Consider the following 15,507-nt stretch of genomic DNA (forward strand, 5'->3'; position numbering starts at 1 on the left):
TACTCTGTCTCCTATAAGATTACAATGAGTTGGAATTGATTTGACGGCATTGAGTTTGGTTTTTGGTTTTTCTATGATGGAAGTGGTCCAATGTAATCAAAATATCACTTACGTTTTTAACAACTTATATTACTTTTATGATAAAAAAAAAAGGAGCCCAAAAATGAATAAAACATGAAGATAGAAAAAGAAGTGTATGCGTATGTTTACATACATACATGTGTGTATGTATGTTGTTAGTTATCGTTAGATGCCGTCAAGTTGGTTCTGACTCGTAGCGACCCTATGCACAACAGAACGGAACACTGCCCGGACCTGAGCCATTCTCACAGTTGTTGCTGTGTTTGAGCCCATTGTTGCAGGTACTGTGCCAGTTCATCTTGTTGAGGCAAAAATGTTAAAACATCAGAGGAAGCATACAAAAGACTTATTCAGTTATTATGTGGTTAAAACGATTAATACTTGATTTTTAGAGCTCTAAAAATTAAGAGCCTAAATTAAGTACAGAGGACACAATGACAAGATTTGTCGTTTGTTTAGGGGCCTGGGGAAAGGTGGTAGAGAAGAGGGAGGAGACTAAAATAACTTTGAGGTTGCTTGTTTGGGGATGGGAAGGATGGTTGTGCCATTGACTAATCATATCAATTAAAGTTTGAGTGCAGTTGGGCAAATATTGATGCTAAATTTAAGATGTGGTTTTAGGTCTCTAGAGTGAAACTAAGAAGCACAAACCAGTATTTCACTTCTGTGCTTATGAAAGCTCTTGCTTTCTCTAACTATAGAATCATAGGACATTATTTATGAGGTTTTAAAATTACACTGGGGATTGTTTTTATGTTTAATGCTTAAATGTGAACTGTTTAATATCATTTGAATAAAAAAATACCCTGAGTGATATCATCCCAAAACTGTAGACAAGATGGTGCGTTAACTTCTGAAGTAGCTGTGAGACAGTTTGGGGGTAATACAGCCTGACAGATCTGAAATCAAAGCCTAATACAGTGTGTATAAGCTTAATAAAAAAAATTTTTTAAGTATATGAAAAAAGTGGTAGAAGAGCAGAAAGCCTTTCTGTTTCCTTTAAGGACTTACTATCTTCTTTTAATTAATACATATAGTAAAATTTCAAATAATAGAGAAATACACATACAAGAAGGAAGACTTACAGCCGCACTTTCTGAAAGCATTCTTTTTCTGTCTTTGACCTTCATCAGTAAGTGTTTTAAGTCATCTTCATTTTTGGAAAGCAGAGTTGTACCATTTGCATATTGCACTCTGTTAATGAGCCTTATCCGGTCCTGTTGCCATATTCTCCTTCATGTAGCCTGGCTTCTTGGATTATTTGTTCAGTATACAGATTGAATAAGCACAGTGAAAGGATATAACCCTTCTACACACCTTTTCCAATTTTTACCACAGTTTTTCCTTGTTCCGTTTGAACAACTGCCTCTTGATTCATGTGTAGGTTTTAAGTTTTAAGTGGACAGCATTAAGTATTTCTGAAATTTCCATTCTTAAAATTGTTATTCATAATGAATAGTTGCTAGTGTTTGGATGTTATAAATTTGCTGTGAATATTCTCATTGATTTTTTTTTGATCATTAGGTTATCTGTTGTTTCATATCTTTGCCAAAATTTAGTAATGTCAACTGTTATTTTTTAAAAAATACAGCCATTTTGGTGGGGTGTAATGATCTCACATGTTTTTAATTCATATTTCCCTGATGAGTTGTAATGCTGAGCACCTTTTCATAAACTTATCCTTCATTTGGACATCTTCTTTTGTGAATTGCCTATTTGGAAATTGTCATCATTGCCTTTTTGTTTTTGGTAGGAATGTCTTATATATTCAAGGTACAAGTTCATGATTGGCTCTAAGTATTCCAAATATTTTTTTTTCTCTGTGTAGAATTTGCCTTTTAATTCTCTTAATGTTGACCCTTGTAAAAAGATGTCCTCAATTTTAATGAAGTTGAGTTTGTCACTGTTCTTCTTTATGGCATGTGTATTTTATGTTTAAGAAATCTTTACCTTTACCTTAGTCAGGAAGATACTCTGTTACGTAATCGTCTAGAAGCTTTATTGTTATATTTTTTCACATTTAGGTCTGTTCTGTAATCCATTTTAAATTGATTTTTTTGTATAGTCTGGCCATATGGATATCTGAGTAATAAATACGAGAGCAGGCATTTAAAAAGATCATCTTCCTCGTACTCCTTGTAGAGGTAATTTTGTCACTATCTTTGCTCCAGTACCACACTATCTTAATTACTATATCTTTACAAGTTCTCATTATTTGAATTGTTACTATTATTCTTTTCCCTCACCCTCCTTCTTCAAGAATGTCTTAGATATTCTTTGTTCTTTATATTTTCATATAAATTTTAGAGTCAGCTTACCAAATTCTACTAAAAATCCTGCTGGGGTTTTGATTGGGATTTATTTGATCTGAAGATCACTTAGGGAAGAATTGATGTCTTTACATGTTGAGCCTTTCACTTGCATAAACAGAGTATAGTCATTTAAGTCTTCTCAATTTTTCTTTGCTGTTGTGTTTTTCACATGTAGAATTCTAACATTTTCGTTAGTTATTTGTATGTATGTTAATGGTTTTTAAAGCTTTTCAAAATAGTACTTCAAATTATTTTTGTAAATGTTTACTAGAATCTAGTTGATTTTTGTATATTTACCTTCTAGCTAGTGATCTTCTAAAATACAATTATTTATATATGTTTTCCTTTGGATTTTCATACCATCTGTGAATAAAAGCACCATTCATTTAAACTCGTATATCTTTTATTTCTTTTTCTTTTCTTGCCTTATTGCACTTTGGATCACTAAACCAAAAAACATAAACCGAACCCAGTGCCATTGAGTCGATTCTGACTCATAGCAACCCTATAGGACAGAGTAGAACTGCCCCATAGAGTTTCCAAGGAGTGCCTGGCAGATCTGAACTGCCAACCCTTTGATTAGCAGTAGCACTTAACCACTATGCCACCAGGGTTTCCTTGGATCACTAGTACAGTATTAAATAGGTGTCAAGGTAGAGGGCATCCCTGGCACATTTTTGTAAAAAGTTTTCCACATTTTACCAGTAAGTATGATGTTTTCTTATGTTTGATTTGGATATCCCTTAAGAAAATTCATTTCTGTTCCTAGTACTTAAGATTTTATTCTGAACAGGTGGTGAATTGTGTCAGGTTTTTGTTTTTTTTTTTTACATATTAAGGTTTCTTAGGACTTTTCTTCTTGAATTTGTTGATGTAGTAAATTATATTGCATTTCAAATATTAAATCAATCTTTTATACTTGAAATAAGTTCAACAAATATATTACTGGATTTGGTTCACTAGGTAACCCTGGTGGTGTAGTGGTTAAGTGCTACGGCTGCTAACCAAAGGGTTGGCAGTTTGAATCTGCCAGGCACTCCTTGGAAACTCTATGGGGCAGTTCTACTCTGTCCTGTAGGGTCGCTATGAGTCGGAATCGACTCAACGGCACTGGGTTTTTTTTTTTTTTTTTTTTGGTTTTTGGCTTACTAGTAAAATTTTTTTTTTTTTTTAGTATTATGTTTAGATCTTTTCCATCTAATTTTCCTTTCTTTTGGTTTTGGTATTAAGGTTATGCTGCCCTTCTTAGATTGAGCTGAGCAGTGTTTCCTGTTTTTCTGTCTTTTGGAAGAATTTATGATGATTGATGTTGTTATTTTCTTTCAATATATGGAGAATTTACTGTAGGAATAGGACTATTCAGATTTCATATTTCTTGTATAAATTTTATATGTTTATTTACCATTTCTTTCTAAATTTTGAAAGTATTTCAGATTTGATGAATTTGACCACAATATCTTATGATTTGTTTGGTGTTTCTAGACATTTTAGCTAATTCCTCTTTCCTGTTTCTTATATTGCTAAGTTATGTTTTCTTTAAGTCTCTTTTCTTGCCTGGGATTTGTCAATTTTATTAGGTTTTTCAAAGAACCAAGCTTTAGCTTTCTTGATCTTCTAAAGTATATTTTTATTTCCTATTTCATTATTTTTTTGCTGTTATCTTTGTTATTTTACTTTCAATGTGTTTCATTTGCTCCTCTTTTGATTTTGTAAGTCGTATGCTTAATTTATTTTCAGACTTTTAAAAATTTCCCATTAAGCATAGGCTTCGATAAATTTTTCATGTTTTGGCAGGTAGCTTTCCTTATTTTTGAGTGCAAATCATTTTCTATTTCTCTTGTGGCGTTTTCCCTGATCCATGGATTATTTACATGTCTGTTTCCTAATTTCCAAATATGGTGGTGGCGATGAGGGTTGTATTAGTAACATATTGCTGCGCTGCAATGTTACCACAACTTAGTGGCTTAAAACAACATACATTTATTATCTCACAGTTTCTGTAGGCCAAGAGTCCAGGCATGGCTTAGCTGGGCCCCCTTTTTTAGAGTGTCTTATAAGGCTGCAGTTAAGGTGTTGGCTGGGGGGCTGCATTGTCATCCGAACTTTGACTGAGGAAGGATTTGCTTCCAAGTTTACGTGGTTGTTGGATGGATTAGTTTCTTTTGGGTTGCCGGACTGAGAGTCTTAGTTCTTTATTTGCTGTTAACTGAAGGCTGCACTTAGTTCCTTGCCAGATGAATCTCTCCATAGGGCGGCTCATAACATGGCTAGTTTATTCGGCAAAGCTGCCAAGGAAGAGAGTCAATAACAGTCTTATGCAGTGTAGTCACATAAATGATATCCTTTTCTTTTGTTTTCATATTTTATTGGTTAAAGGCTACAGCTCCTAACCACATTCGAGGAGAGGGAATTACACAAGAACGTGAAAACCAGGAGGTGGAGGTAATTGTGGGCTGTTCAATTATCCCCACCTCCTGGGTTTCTAATAGATTTTCATTTTTTATCTTTCCAGTTCACCTTTCCTTTTATCGTTTGATGTGTTTATCACTTTATCTCTGATTTTGTTTCTTGCCTTGAAGTCAGTCTTGTCTGATATTAATAAAGATACATTAGCTTTCTTTCTTTTACTGTTTTTTTCTGTTCATTGTTTTTGAAATTTTACTGTCAACCTTTGGGTAACCTTATATTGAAATTGTGTGACGTATAAGCAACACACACTTAAAAAAACTATTTTGACAGTCATTGCATTATTAAATCTGTTCACTTTATATCCTGATATATTTAGGTTATCCTCAAAAAAATCTTTTGTTATTTGCCCCACATCTTATGTGTTTCACTTTTTTTTTCTTTTTTGCTTTTGAAATATTTTTTGTTTTTTCCATTTTCTCTTGTTGAATTTCAGTATATTCCTTTACCACCTTGAGTGGTTACATAAAGATTATAATATTGTATTGTTGTTATGTATTTTTAGATTACAATATTTGTAAATTTTAGAAGACATTATTATAATTGTTGTAGGTATCCAGTACTCTTTTAGATTTACCCACGTGTTTACTTTTTCATTATTTTTTATTTTTCTTTCCTTGTCTTCCATCAACCTGACATTACTTTTCTTCTGTTTGGACTACCCCTTTTAATGTGGGCCTCCTAGTGACCAATTCTCTCAGTTTTGTTTGACATAAGGTATTTTTATTTTCATTTCATTATTGTAAGGTTTTTTTTCGGGGCTATAGACTTCTCAGCTGCTGTTTTTGTTTAGCACCGTAAAGAGGTCATTGTATTGTTATCTGGCTTCCATAATTTGTATTCAATATTCAGCTGTCATTCTTATTGTTGCTCTTTCAAAGGCAAGAAGTTGTCCTTCTCCTTTCCCATTCTGCTCCATTTCCTATGGCTCAGGTACTATTTAGATTTTTCTCTTTGACAGCCATACGATGATATGCCTTGGTGCGGTTTTCTTTTATCCTGCTTGGACTTTGTAGAATTCTCCAACATGCACTTCAATGTCCTCTTTCAGTTTTGGGAAAATATCTCTTTAAACATTATTTTTAAAAATTATTTTTATAGTTTCTTTATTATGTCTTCAAATACACTCATGTTTGTCATATTTTCATCATTTTTCTTACCATGTTCCTGTCTAATGATTTTTCACTGACCTGTCTTCCAGTTCGTTAATTCATCTTTGCCTGTGTTTAATATCCAGGTTAGTTGTCTAATATGCAGCTTAGTTGTCTGTTTGCCTTATCTGAAGCCACCTAACTCTAAATCCCATCTCCGACACCAACTGCAAATGCAGCACTCCTTCCTATGACCCTAACTGCCAGAGCTAGTTCAGAACTCACAAGATGAAGGGCACAGTCCTCCAGACTTATGAGTCTGACCAGAACTTTAGGAGCCACATGTAATCCCCAGGTCCCCACTCACCTCTGACCAGCTGGCTATAAATTTAAGAGTTCCCACTATCTCTTCAGGATGCTAGGTGTAAGTTCAGAGGTCCCGGATCCCCTTCACTTCTGACCACTGAATGCAAATTTGGGGGTTCCTTTTACCCTTCTCTTGGTTTGATGATTTGATGTAATGAATCATAGAACTGAGGAAAGTACTATACTTAAAATCACAGTTTTATTATAGCAATAAAGGTACAAATGAAGAAATACATCAGGTGAGGTCTGAGAGAGTCCCCAACGCAGAGTTTCCATGTTTCAAGGGGTATGCTACTCTTCTGAGCATCTCTGTCTTTTGTCTTTCACAAACCAGGAAGCTTACTGAGCTTCAGTGTCCAGAGATTTTATTGGGGTTTCATTATGTAAGCATGGTTGATGGAATTATTACCCTTATAGCTGGGTTTAAATTACACAGTAGGTCTTTCTGGGTTGGCTATTTCCCACCCAAGAGTCACCTCATTAGCATAACCTATCAGATGTGATATGGGAAAACAAAGACACTCCAATCACTGAGGGAAATCTAAGGATTTAGAGGTTATCTCCCAGGGACTAAAGACAAAGACCAGATTCTTTAGATAAAGTTAACAAAATATACCACACTTGGTGAATCCATTACTTTAATTCTTAATGTTATTTTCTGTGTTGTTCAGTAGTTTTATAGTTTCCATTCTCTACTGGAATTCTTTATCACGCAATCTATTGTCTTATAATATACTTATTAGCTACATTTATTTTGACGTCCAGACCTGAAACTTCACTATCTTGATTTTCTGTGAGTCTGTTTCGATTTGGTTTTTATGCATTTTTCATTGTCTCTTGTTATGCCTGTTAATTGTTAATTGAATGTTGGAAATTGTATTTGTAATTGTATTTGAAATTTAGGGTGATCAATTTGAGTCTCTGGAATTTTCTACTATTTTCTTCTAGAGAGGATTTCCTTTATATTTCTGATATGGCGTTAGTCTAGAAGGAGATGATTAACTTAGGGGTTCAACTGATTCGAAGCTGGGTTTTTTGAGTTTTAGTGAGTTTTCCCTATTTCTAGTTTGCCTACTTCCAGCTTTTCACCCTTTGGAGGTCATTCAGAAACCTGAGATTTTTGGCTTCCGTACATTGGTGTTTCTAGTTTTTTTTCCTTCCCACTCTGTTAGATTCTGAAAGCTTTGCTTAACTTTTTGGCCGCCCATTCTTCTAGGTGCAAAGCTCCATAGTGTTAGTGAGGCTCAGTTTCAGTGTTTGTGAAGCTTGGTCTATATTTCTTGTTTCCTAGGGTATACCTGGGTTCTTCCAAAGAAACGCCTGAGTAGTCTGTCAGGATCCTGCTCACCAGATTGTGAGCCTCAGTGCTAATCTTCCTAGTTCTTTGAGACTGCAGCAAGCTTTGTTGAGCGTTTTAGTTCCTTCCCACCTGTGAATAGCAAATGCTGAATGGGAAAAGTCATGCTGAATGTCTTCGTTGAGCTTACTTCCTCATGTTATTGGCTGTTTTTGGAGCTCCTAATCCCTTTAAAAAACAAATTTAATCCAGCAGATTTTTGTCGCTTTTGACGGGATGATTGGCCTCATAGAAGCTAATCTGCTCTTGCCGAAAGTATAACCTTTTACTCTTACATTCTTCAGTTATTTAGTGTGAAATAATGGTGATTCATTGGGTATGATTTCATAAGGAGAGAGTACACACTTTTTCCTCCTTCCCCCCAAAACAAACAAAAAATTTCTGAGCATTTAATAATCACATATGTTGTGTGTGTTACATATATTTACTTGACAATATTCATCTCTTATAGGTTGCTTAGCCAAACAATGAAGGACCATCTTGTAAGAGTAGCAAATGAAGCTGAATTTATCCTGAGCAGACAGAGAGCAGAGGATATTCACAGACATGCGGAATTTGAGGTAGGTTAAACATACGGTTGGTGTAAGGAAATTGCCATTTTTGAATGTTAATAATGGGAAACTGCCCAGGTAAAATGGCAGTATGTTGTATCATTTAAAAAATTTCAGTTGTGGGAGAGTCGTGAGATATTCTGGGAAGGTAGTAAAAGTTTCTGTAACCCTATGGTCTCAAGTCACTATCTATGGCAGCTATAGCCTTATGAAATGTATTTCTTAAATAGAAGACTTGGAAGTCGAAATCATTCCTTGATCCACGGACTATAGAATGGATGGTGTATTAGCAAGCATGAAAATATTAATCTCCTTGTACATCTCTGTCAGAGGTCTTAGATGACCAGAGTTTTGTCAAAAAGCAGTAACATTGTGAAAGGAATCTTTTTTTCTGAGCGGTAGGTCTCAACAGTGGGATTAAAGTATTTAGTAAGCCGTATTGTAAACAGACTGTGCTGTTGCATTTATAGAGCACAGGCAGAGGAAACCGAAAGCCAAAACCAAACTCATTTCCATTGAGTTAATTCCTACTCATAGCAATCCTGTCCCATAGGGTTTCCAAGGGGTGGCTGGTGGATTCAAACTGCCAACCTTTTGGTTAGCAGCCAAGCTCTTAAACACTGTGCCACCAGGGCTCCACAGGCAGAGTAGGTTTAGCACAATTCTTCAGGATTTGAATTTCCTAGGATTTCCAGAATGGTAAATGAACATTGGCTTCAACTTAAAGTCACCAGCTGCATTAGCCTCTAAAAGAAAGCCAGCCTGTCTCCTGAAGCTCTGAAGCCAGGCATTGACTTCTCCTCTCCAGCTGTGAAAGTCCTGGGTGGCATCTTCTTCCACTGTAAGGCTGTTCCGTCTACACTGAAAGGTCTGCTGTGCAGCGCAGCTGCCTTCATCAATTCTCTCATCTAGATCTTCTGGAGGACTTGCTGTAGCTCCTACATCAGCACTTACTGCTTCACCTCATACTTTTTTGTTGTGGAGACGGCTTCTTTCCTTAAACCCATGAACCAACCTGTACTAGTTTCAAACTCTTCTTCTGCAGCAGCTTCCTTACCTCTCTCAGCCTTCATAGAATTGATTTAGGAACTTGCTCTGGATTAGGCTTTGTCTTAAGGAAATGTTGTGGCTGGTTTGATCTTCTATCATGACCACTAAAACTTTCTCCGTATCAGCAATAAGGCTGTTTTACTTTCTTACCATTTGTGTATTCACTGGAGTTCTTAATTTCATTCAAGAACTTTTCCTTTACATTCACAATTTGACTAAGTGTTCGGGACAAGAGGTCTAGCTTTCAGCCTGTCTCAGCTTTCGACATGCCGTCCTCACTAAGCTTAATCATGCCTAGCTTTTGATTTAAAGTGAGAGCATGGGACCCCTCCTTTTACCTGAACACTTAGAGGCAATTGTAGGCTTATCAATAGGCCTAATTTCAGTAATGTAGTGTCTCAGGGAATAGGGAGGGCTGAAGAGAGAGAGATGGGGGAATGGCTGGTCTGTGGATCAGTCAGAAAACACTCACAACATTCATCCGTTAAGTTTGCTGTCTTATATAGGTGCTGTTTATTGTGCCCCAAAACAATTACAATAATAACATTTTCAAAGATCACTGATCACAGGCCACTGTAACAGATATAATAATAATGAAAAGTTTGAAACATTACGAGAATTGCCAAAATGTGAGAGGTGTGAAGTGAGCACATGCTATTGGAAAAATAGTGCCGATAGACTTGTTTGTCTCAGGGTTGCCATAACCTTCAGTGTGATAAAAGCCAATATCTGCGAAGCACCATAAAGTGAAACACAGTAGAATGAGGTATGCCTGTATTTTGGTCTTGCAAATAAACCTCTGAGGAATATTTATCTCGTTTGGAAACCCTGGTGGAGTAGTGGTTAAGAGCTACGGCTGCTAACCAAAAGGTCAGCAGTTTGAATCCACCAGGCACTCCTCAGAAACCCTATGGGGCAGTTCTACCCTGTCTTGTAGGGCTGCTATGAGTCAGAAATGATTTGATGGCAAAGGTTTTTTTTTTTAATCTCATTGCATTATTGCCACAATTGAATAATTTTCAATTTGATAAGTAAAAACCGTATGGGCTCTTTCATTTTTAAAATTTGCGACACTTTTTTTTACTAGTGAGCTTGAAGACTGCTTTATTATGATTATGAGAGGTTTATTTTTTTAAATGTCTATTCATGTTCTTGTTTATACAAACCAAATCTGTGACTGATTTATTTTCTGATTGATAAACAGCTTTGTATATTAAAGACATTAACCCTTGTTATAGTCTTAAATATGTATTCCCCAGAATTTTTTTTCATGATGTTCATTATGTACTTATTTGTTTAAAAATCATCCAGTTTAAACTTTTTCCTTTGTCATTGCTTTCAAGTTTTTTCCCATTTCAAAATCTTTTAAATATTCTCCTTTTTTCTAGATTTTTTAAAAATGGGTTTTAGCCTTTAGTTAATTATAATTTTAATATTTAAAATATTAGAGGTATTTTTCTTTGTATGCTATGAGATAAGGGTGTAATCAGATTTTCTGTAAACGCTTTAACCAGTCTCTCCATATTTCTCTTTGGTTTATGAAACATTCTTTATCGTGTATTATAGTCTCATATTTTTAGGGCTTACTTCAAGGGATTCTATTGTATTTCATAGACCTATTTTTTCCTTTTTGTTCATCACCCATTTATTAAGTTAATGTCACATGTTTTGGAGCTTTGTTTATTGACTTTTTTTAATGAAAATTTAAAAGCTTACAGAAAAGTGGAAAGAATAAATAGTGTAAATGCCTGTCATCTAGATTTAACAATTTTGTTCTTTATTGATGTGTTTTAAACTGGGTTATAGATATCATGACAGTTGACCACTTAATAGTAAGAATCTCTGAAACTTGAGAATATTTCAAGTTTCAGAGATTCTTAACTATAGTCACAATATCATTGTTATATGTGAAAATAATTAACAGAAATTTTTTAATATAATACCTCGAGCCACCACTCATCTGTCAGTTTGTCATACTGTGGTGGCTTGACTGTTGCTGTGATGCTGGAAGCTATTCCACTGGTATTTTAAATATCAGCAGGGTCATCCATGGTGGACAGGTTTCAGTGGAGCTTCCAGACTAAGACAGACTGGTTATCTACTTCTCTAAAAAATGACCAATGAAAACCTTACGGATAGCAGCATAACATTGTCTAACATAGTCCTGGAAGATGAGTGCCTCAGGTGGTAAGGCACTCAAAGTACAGCTGGGGAGGTGTTGCCTCCTCAAAGTAGAGTCAACCTTTATGATGTGGATGGAGTCAAGCTTTTGGGACCTTCATTTGCTGATATGGCATGACTCACAAAGAAGAAACAGCTGTAAACATTCATTAATAATTGAAATGTGGGGTGTACAAAGTATGAATCAAGGAAAACTGAAGTGGTCAAAATGAAATGGAACACTTGAAGACAGGTAACGTAGGCATCAGTAAGCTGAATATGGACAGGTATTGGCCATTTTGAATCAGATAATCATATGGTCTACTCTACAAAAAAATGAAAAATTGAAGAGGAATGGTGTCGCATTCATCATGAAAAAGAACATGTCAGGAGAAGTAAAATGCTGTCAGTGATAGGATAATATCCATAAGCCTAATGGATGGCCAGTTAATACTAGTGTTATTCAGATTTACTCACCAAGCACAAATACTAAGGATGAAGAAATGGAATATTTTTACTAACTACTGCAGCTTGAGTTTGATCAAACAGGCAGTCAAAATGGATAGATAATTATTGTTGATTGGGATGCAAAAGTTGGAAACAAAGAGAAGGATCAGTAATTGGAAAATATGGCCTCGGTGATAGAAGAGATATGGAAGATGACATGGATAGGATTTTTGTAAGACCAACAACTTAGTCTTTGGAAATCCCATTTTTTCAACGACATAAATGGTCACTAAATGCATGGATGTAGCCAGATGGAATACACAAGAGTCAAATCAACTATGTCAGTGAAAGAGACGATGGAGAAGCTCAGTCAGAACAAGGCCAGGAGGCTCCTATGGAACACACCATCAATTGCTCATATATAAGTTCAAGTTGAAGCTGTAGAAAATTAAAACAAGTCCATGAGAGCTAAAGTACGACCTTGAGTATACCCCACCTGAATTTAGAGACCATCTCAAGAATAGATTTGATGCATCGAGCACTAATGGCTGAAGACCAGACGAGTTGTGGAATGACATCAAGGACATTATATATGAAGAAAGCAAGAGGTGATTAAAGAGGAAAGAAAGAAAAGACCAAAATGGGTGTCAGAGGAGACTCTGAAACTTGCTTTTGAAAGTCAAGTAGTTAAAGCAAATATAAGAAATGATGAAGAAAAAAAGCCAAACAGAAGATTTGAAAGTGCGTCTTGAGAAGGCAAAGTATTACAATGACATGTGCAAAGACCCGGAGTTAGAATACCAAAAGGCAAGAACACACTCAGAATTTCTCAAGCTGAAAGAACTGAAAACACATTTCAAGCCTTGATTGCAATATTGAAGGCATTGGTAACAAACAGGGCTCCAGGAATTGACGAAATACGTTTCAACAAACAGATGCAATGCTGGAAGTGCTCACTCATCTGTGCCAAGAAATTTGGAAGACAGCTCCCCTGGCCAACCAATTAGAAGAGATCTATATTTATGTCCATTCCAAAGAAAAGTGATCCAACAGAATGCAGAAATTATTGAACGTATCATTAACATCCCATGCAAGTAAAATTTTGGTGAAGATCATTCATAAACTTTTGCAGCAGTACATTGACAGGAAATTACCAGAAATTCAAGCTGGATTCAGAAGATGTGGAACAGGGGATATCATTGCTGATGTCCGATGGATCATGGCTAAAAGCAGAGAATACCAGAAAGATGTTTACATGTGTTTTACTGACTATGCAAAGGCATTCAACTATGTGGATTATAATAAGATATGGATAACATTGTCAAGAATGGGAATTCCAGAACACTTAATTGTGCTTATAAGGAACCTGTACATAGACCAAGAAGCAGTTGTTTAAACAGAACAAGGGGATACTGCATGGTTGAAAATCAGGAAAGGTGTGCATCATGGTTGTAACCTTTCACCGTACTTACTTAATATGCATGCCAAACGAAGAATCCAAGAAGCTGGACTATATGAAGAAGAAGGTGACATCTGTATTGGAGGAAGACTCATGAACAACCTGCAGTATGCAGATGGAACAACCTTGCTTGCTGAAAGTGAAGAGGACTTGAAACACTTGCTGATAAAATCAAGACTACAGCCTTCACTATGGATTATACTTTAACACAGAGAAAACAAAAATCCTCACAACTGGAACAATAAGCAACATCTTGATAATTGGGGAAAAGATTGAAGTTGTCAAGGATTTCATTTTACTTGGATCCATAATCAGCGCCCATGAAGGCAGCAGTAAGGTAATCAAAAGATGCATTGCATTGGGCAAATCTGGTGCAAAAGACCTCTTTAAAGTTTTGTTAAAAAGTAAAGATGTCTCCTTGAGGACTAAGGTGTGTCTGACTCAAACCATAGTATTTTCAGTCGCCTCATATGCATGTAAAACCTGGGAAAGGAATAAGTATTACTGAAGAAAAATCGAAAAGACTTTAGAATCGTGGTATTGGTGAAGAATATTGAATGTACCATGGAGTGCCAGAAGAACAAACAAATTTGTCTCAGAAGGATACAGACAGAGTGTCCTTTGGAAGTGTGGCTAGTGAGAGTTCATCTTGCTTACTTTGGACATATTATTAGGCGATACCATTCCCTGGAGAAACATAGCATGCTTGGTTAAAACAGAGGGCCAGCAAAAAAGAAGATGCTACAGGAGATGGATTGACACTGTGGCTGCAACAATGGCCTCAAACATAGTAAGGATTTTGTGGATGGCTTAGGACCAGGCAGTGTTTGTTCTGTTATAACAGGGTCGCTATGAATTGGAACCGGCTGGAGGGCCACTAACAACAACAACAACAACAATACCTGGTGCATATCTGTTTTCTCCGACTGGTTCAGAAATGTCTTTAGTAGCTAGTTTGCTCTGCCAAGGAAGCAATAAAGGACCACACAGTACATTTAGCTGTTATTCTTCTATAATTATTTTTAAATTGTGAAGCAACAAAAACTTACAATAAAGTTGCAAGAAGAGTATAACACATACATAATTCACATACTAAAAGTGTAATTTCAGTGGTCTTTAGTACATTCACAGAATTGTGCAACCCATCAGTACCATCAATTTTAGAACATTTTCATCACACCAAAAAGAAACCCTTGGCTGTCTAACAATCTCTTCTTTTTCTGCAAGACCTGGTGCTGCCTAGGCAACCACTGATCTGCTTTCTCTACATTTCCTATTCAGGAAATTTCATATAAATGGAATCATGGGAATCATATAATATGTTGTAACTGATTTACCATGTTGTAGCTCTTCTGGGAATAGAAACAGCAGGAGGTCTGTTCTCTTTTAGGATGTCCTAGTTACTTTCTGGAGTCCTGGTGGTGCAATGGTTAAGAGCTCAGCTGCTTACCAAAAGGTCAGCAGTTCGAATCCAGCAGCCACTCCTTCAAAACACTATGGGACAGTTCTACTTTGCCCTATAGGGTTGGTATGAATCGGAATCGACTTGACATCAATGAGTGTTTTTTTGGTTGAGTCAGTTTCTTGAATTTAGTTCATTTAGGTCTTTGCCTATCCTGTCATTGTTAGGGTAGAAGTGATAGTTGCTTGTGACTTTTGAACATCCTATCAGAGGCAGTCATCTGAGTTTTTTTTTTTTAATTTTAAATTTTATACGTTTTGAATATTGGTAATATGTTCCTATTGCTAAACATTAAAAAGAGTTTACAGGAGAATGTCTCCCTTATTCCCCTGCCCCAAGGGACGCAGGGTTATCAGTTCTTTGTGGCTTTTTTCCCCCCAGAGATATTTTATTCAGAAAATACAAATAAGTCCTTCCTTAAGTATCTTTTTACAGAAATGGATACTAATATACACAGTATTTTGCACCTTGCTTTTTTAAGTTAAAACTGGATTTTAACATCACCATCGTATACGGAGCTTCTTCATCCTTTTTATTCTTTTCTAGTAATCCATTGTATTTTGTATCATATATCTTTATCATTATTAATATACCAAATTTCCATTATTAGATGTTTATGTTGTTTCTGATCTCATAGTATTATGAAAATTTCTATAGTGAATAATTTTGTACATAGCATTTTGTGGATGTATTTCTATAGGTGGT

At 35.8% G+C, this 15,507-nt stretch overlaps 1 protein-coding gene across 1 annotated transcript in view; it reads left to right on the forward strand.

Annotated features, from left to right (window-relative positions):
* Nucleotides 1–15,507, forward strand: part of LRBA (LPS responsive beige-like anchor protein) — a 769,624-nt gene that overhangs the window by 280,439 nt on the left and 473,678 nt on the right. Inside the window, exon 37 of the mRNA XM_049905216.1 lies at nucleotides 8,125–8,233. Within this exon, the coding sequence (XP_049761173.1) occupies nucleotides 8,125–8,233 (109 nt within the window). The remainder of the gene's footprint in view (nucleotides 1–8,124; nucleotides 8,234–15,507) is intronic.

The sequence above is a fragment of the Elephas maximus genome, chromosome 13, assembly GCF_024166365.1.
Source record: "Elephas maximus indicus isolate mEleMax1 chromosome 13, mEleMax1 primary haplotype, whole genome shotgun sequence".
NCBI lineage: Eukaryota > Metazoa > Chordata > Mammalia > Proboscidea > Elephantidae > Elephas > Elephas maximus.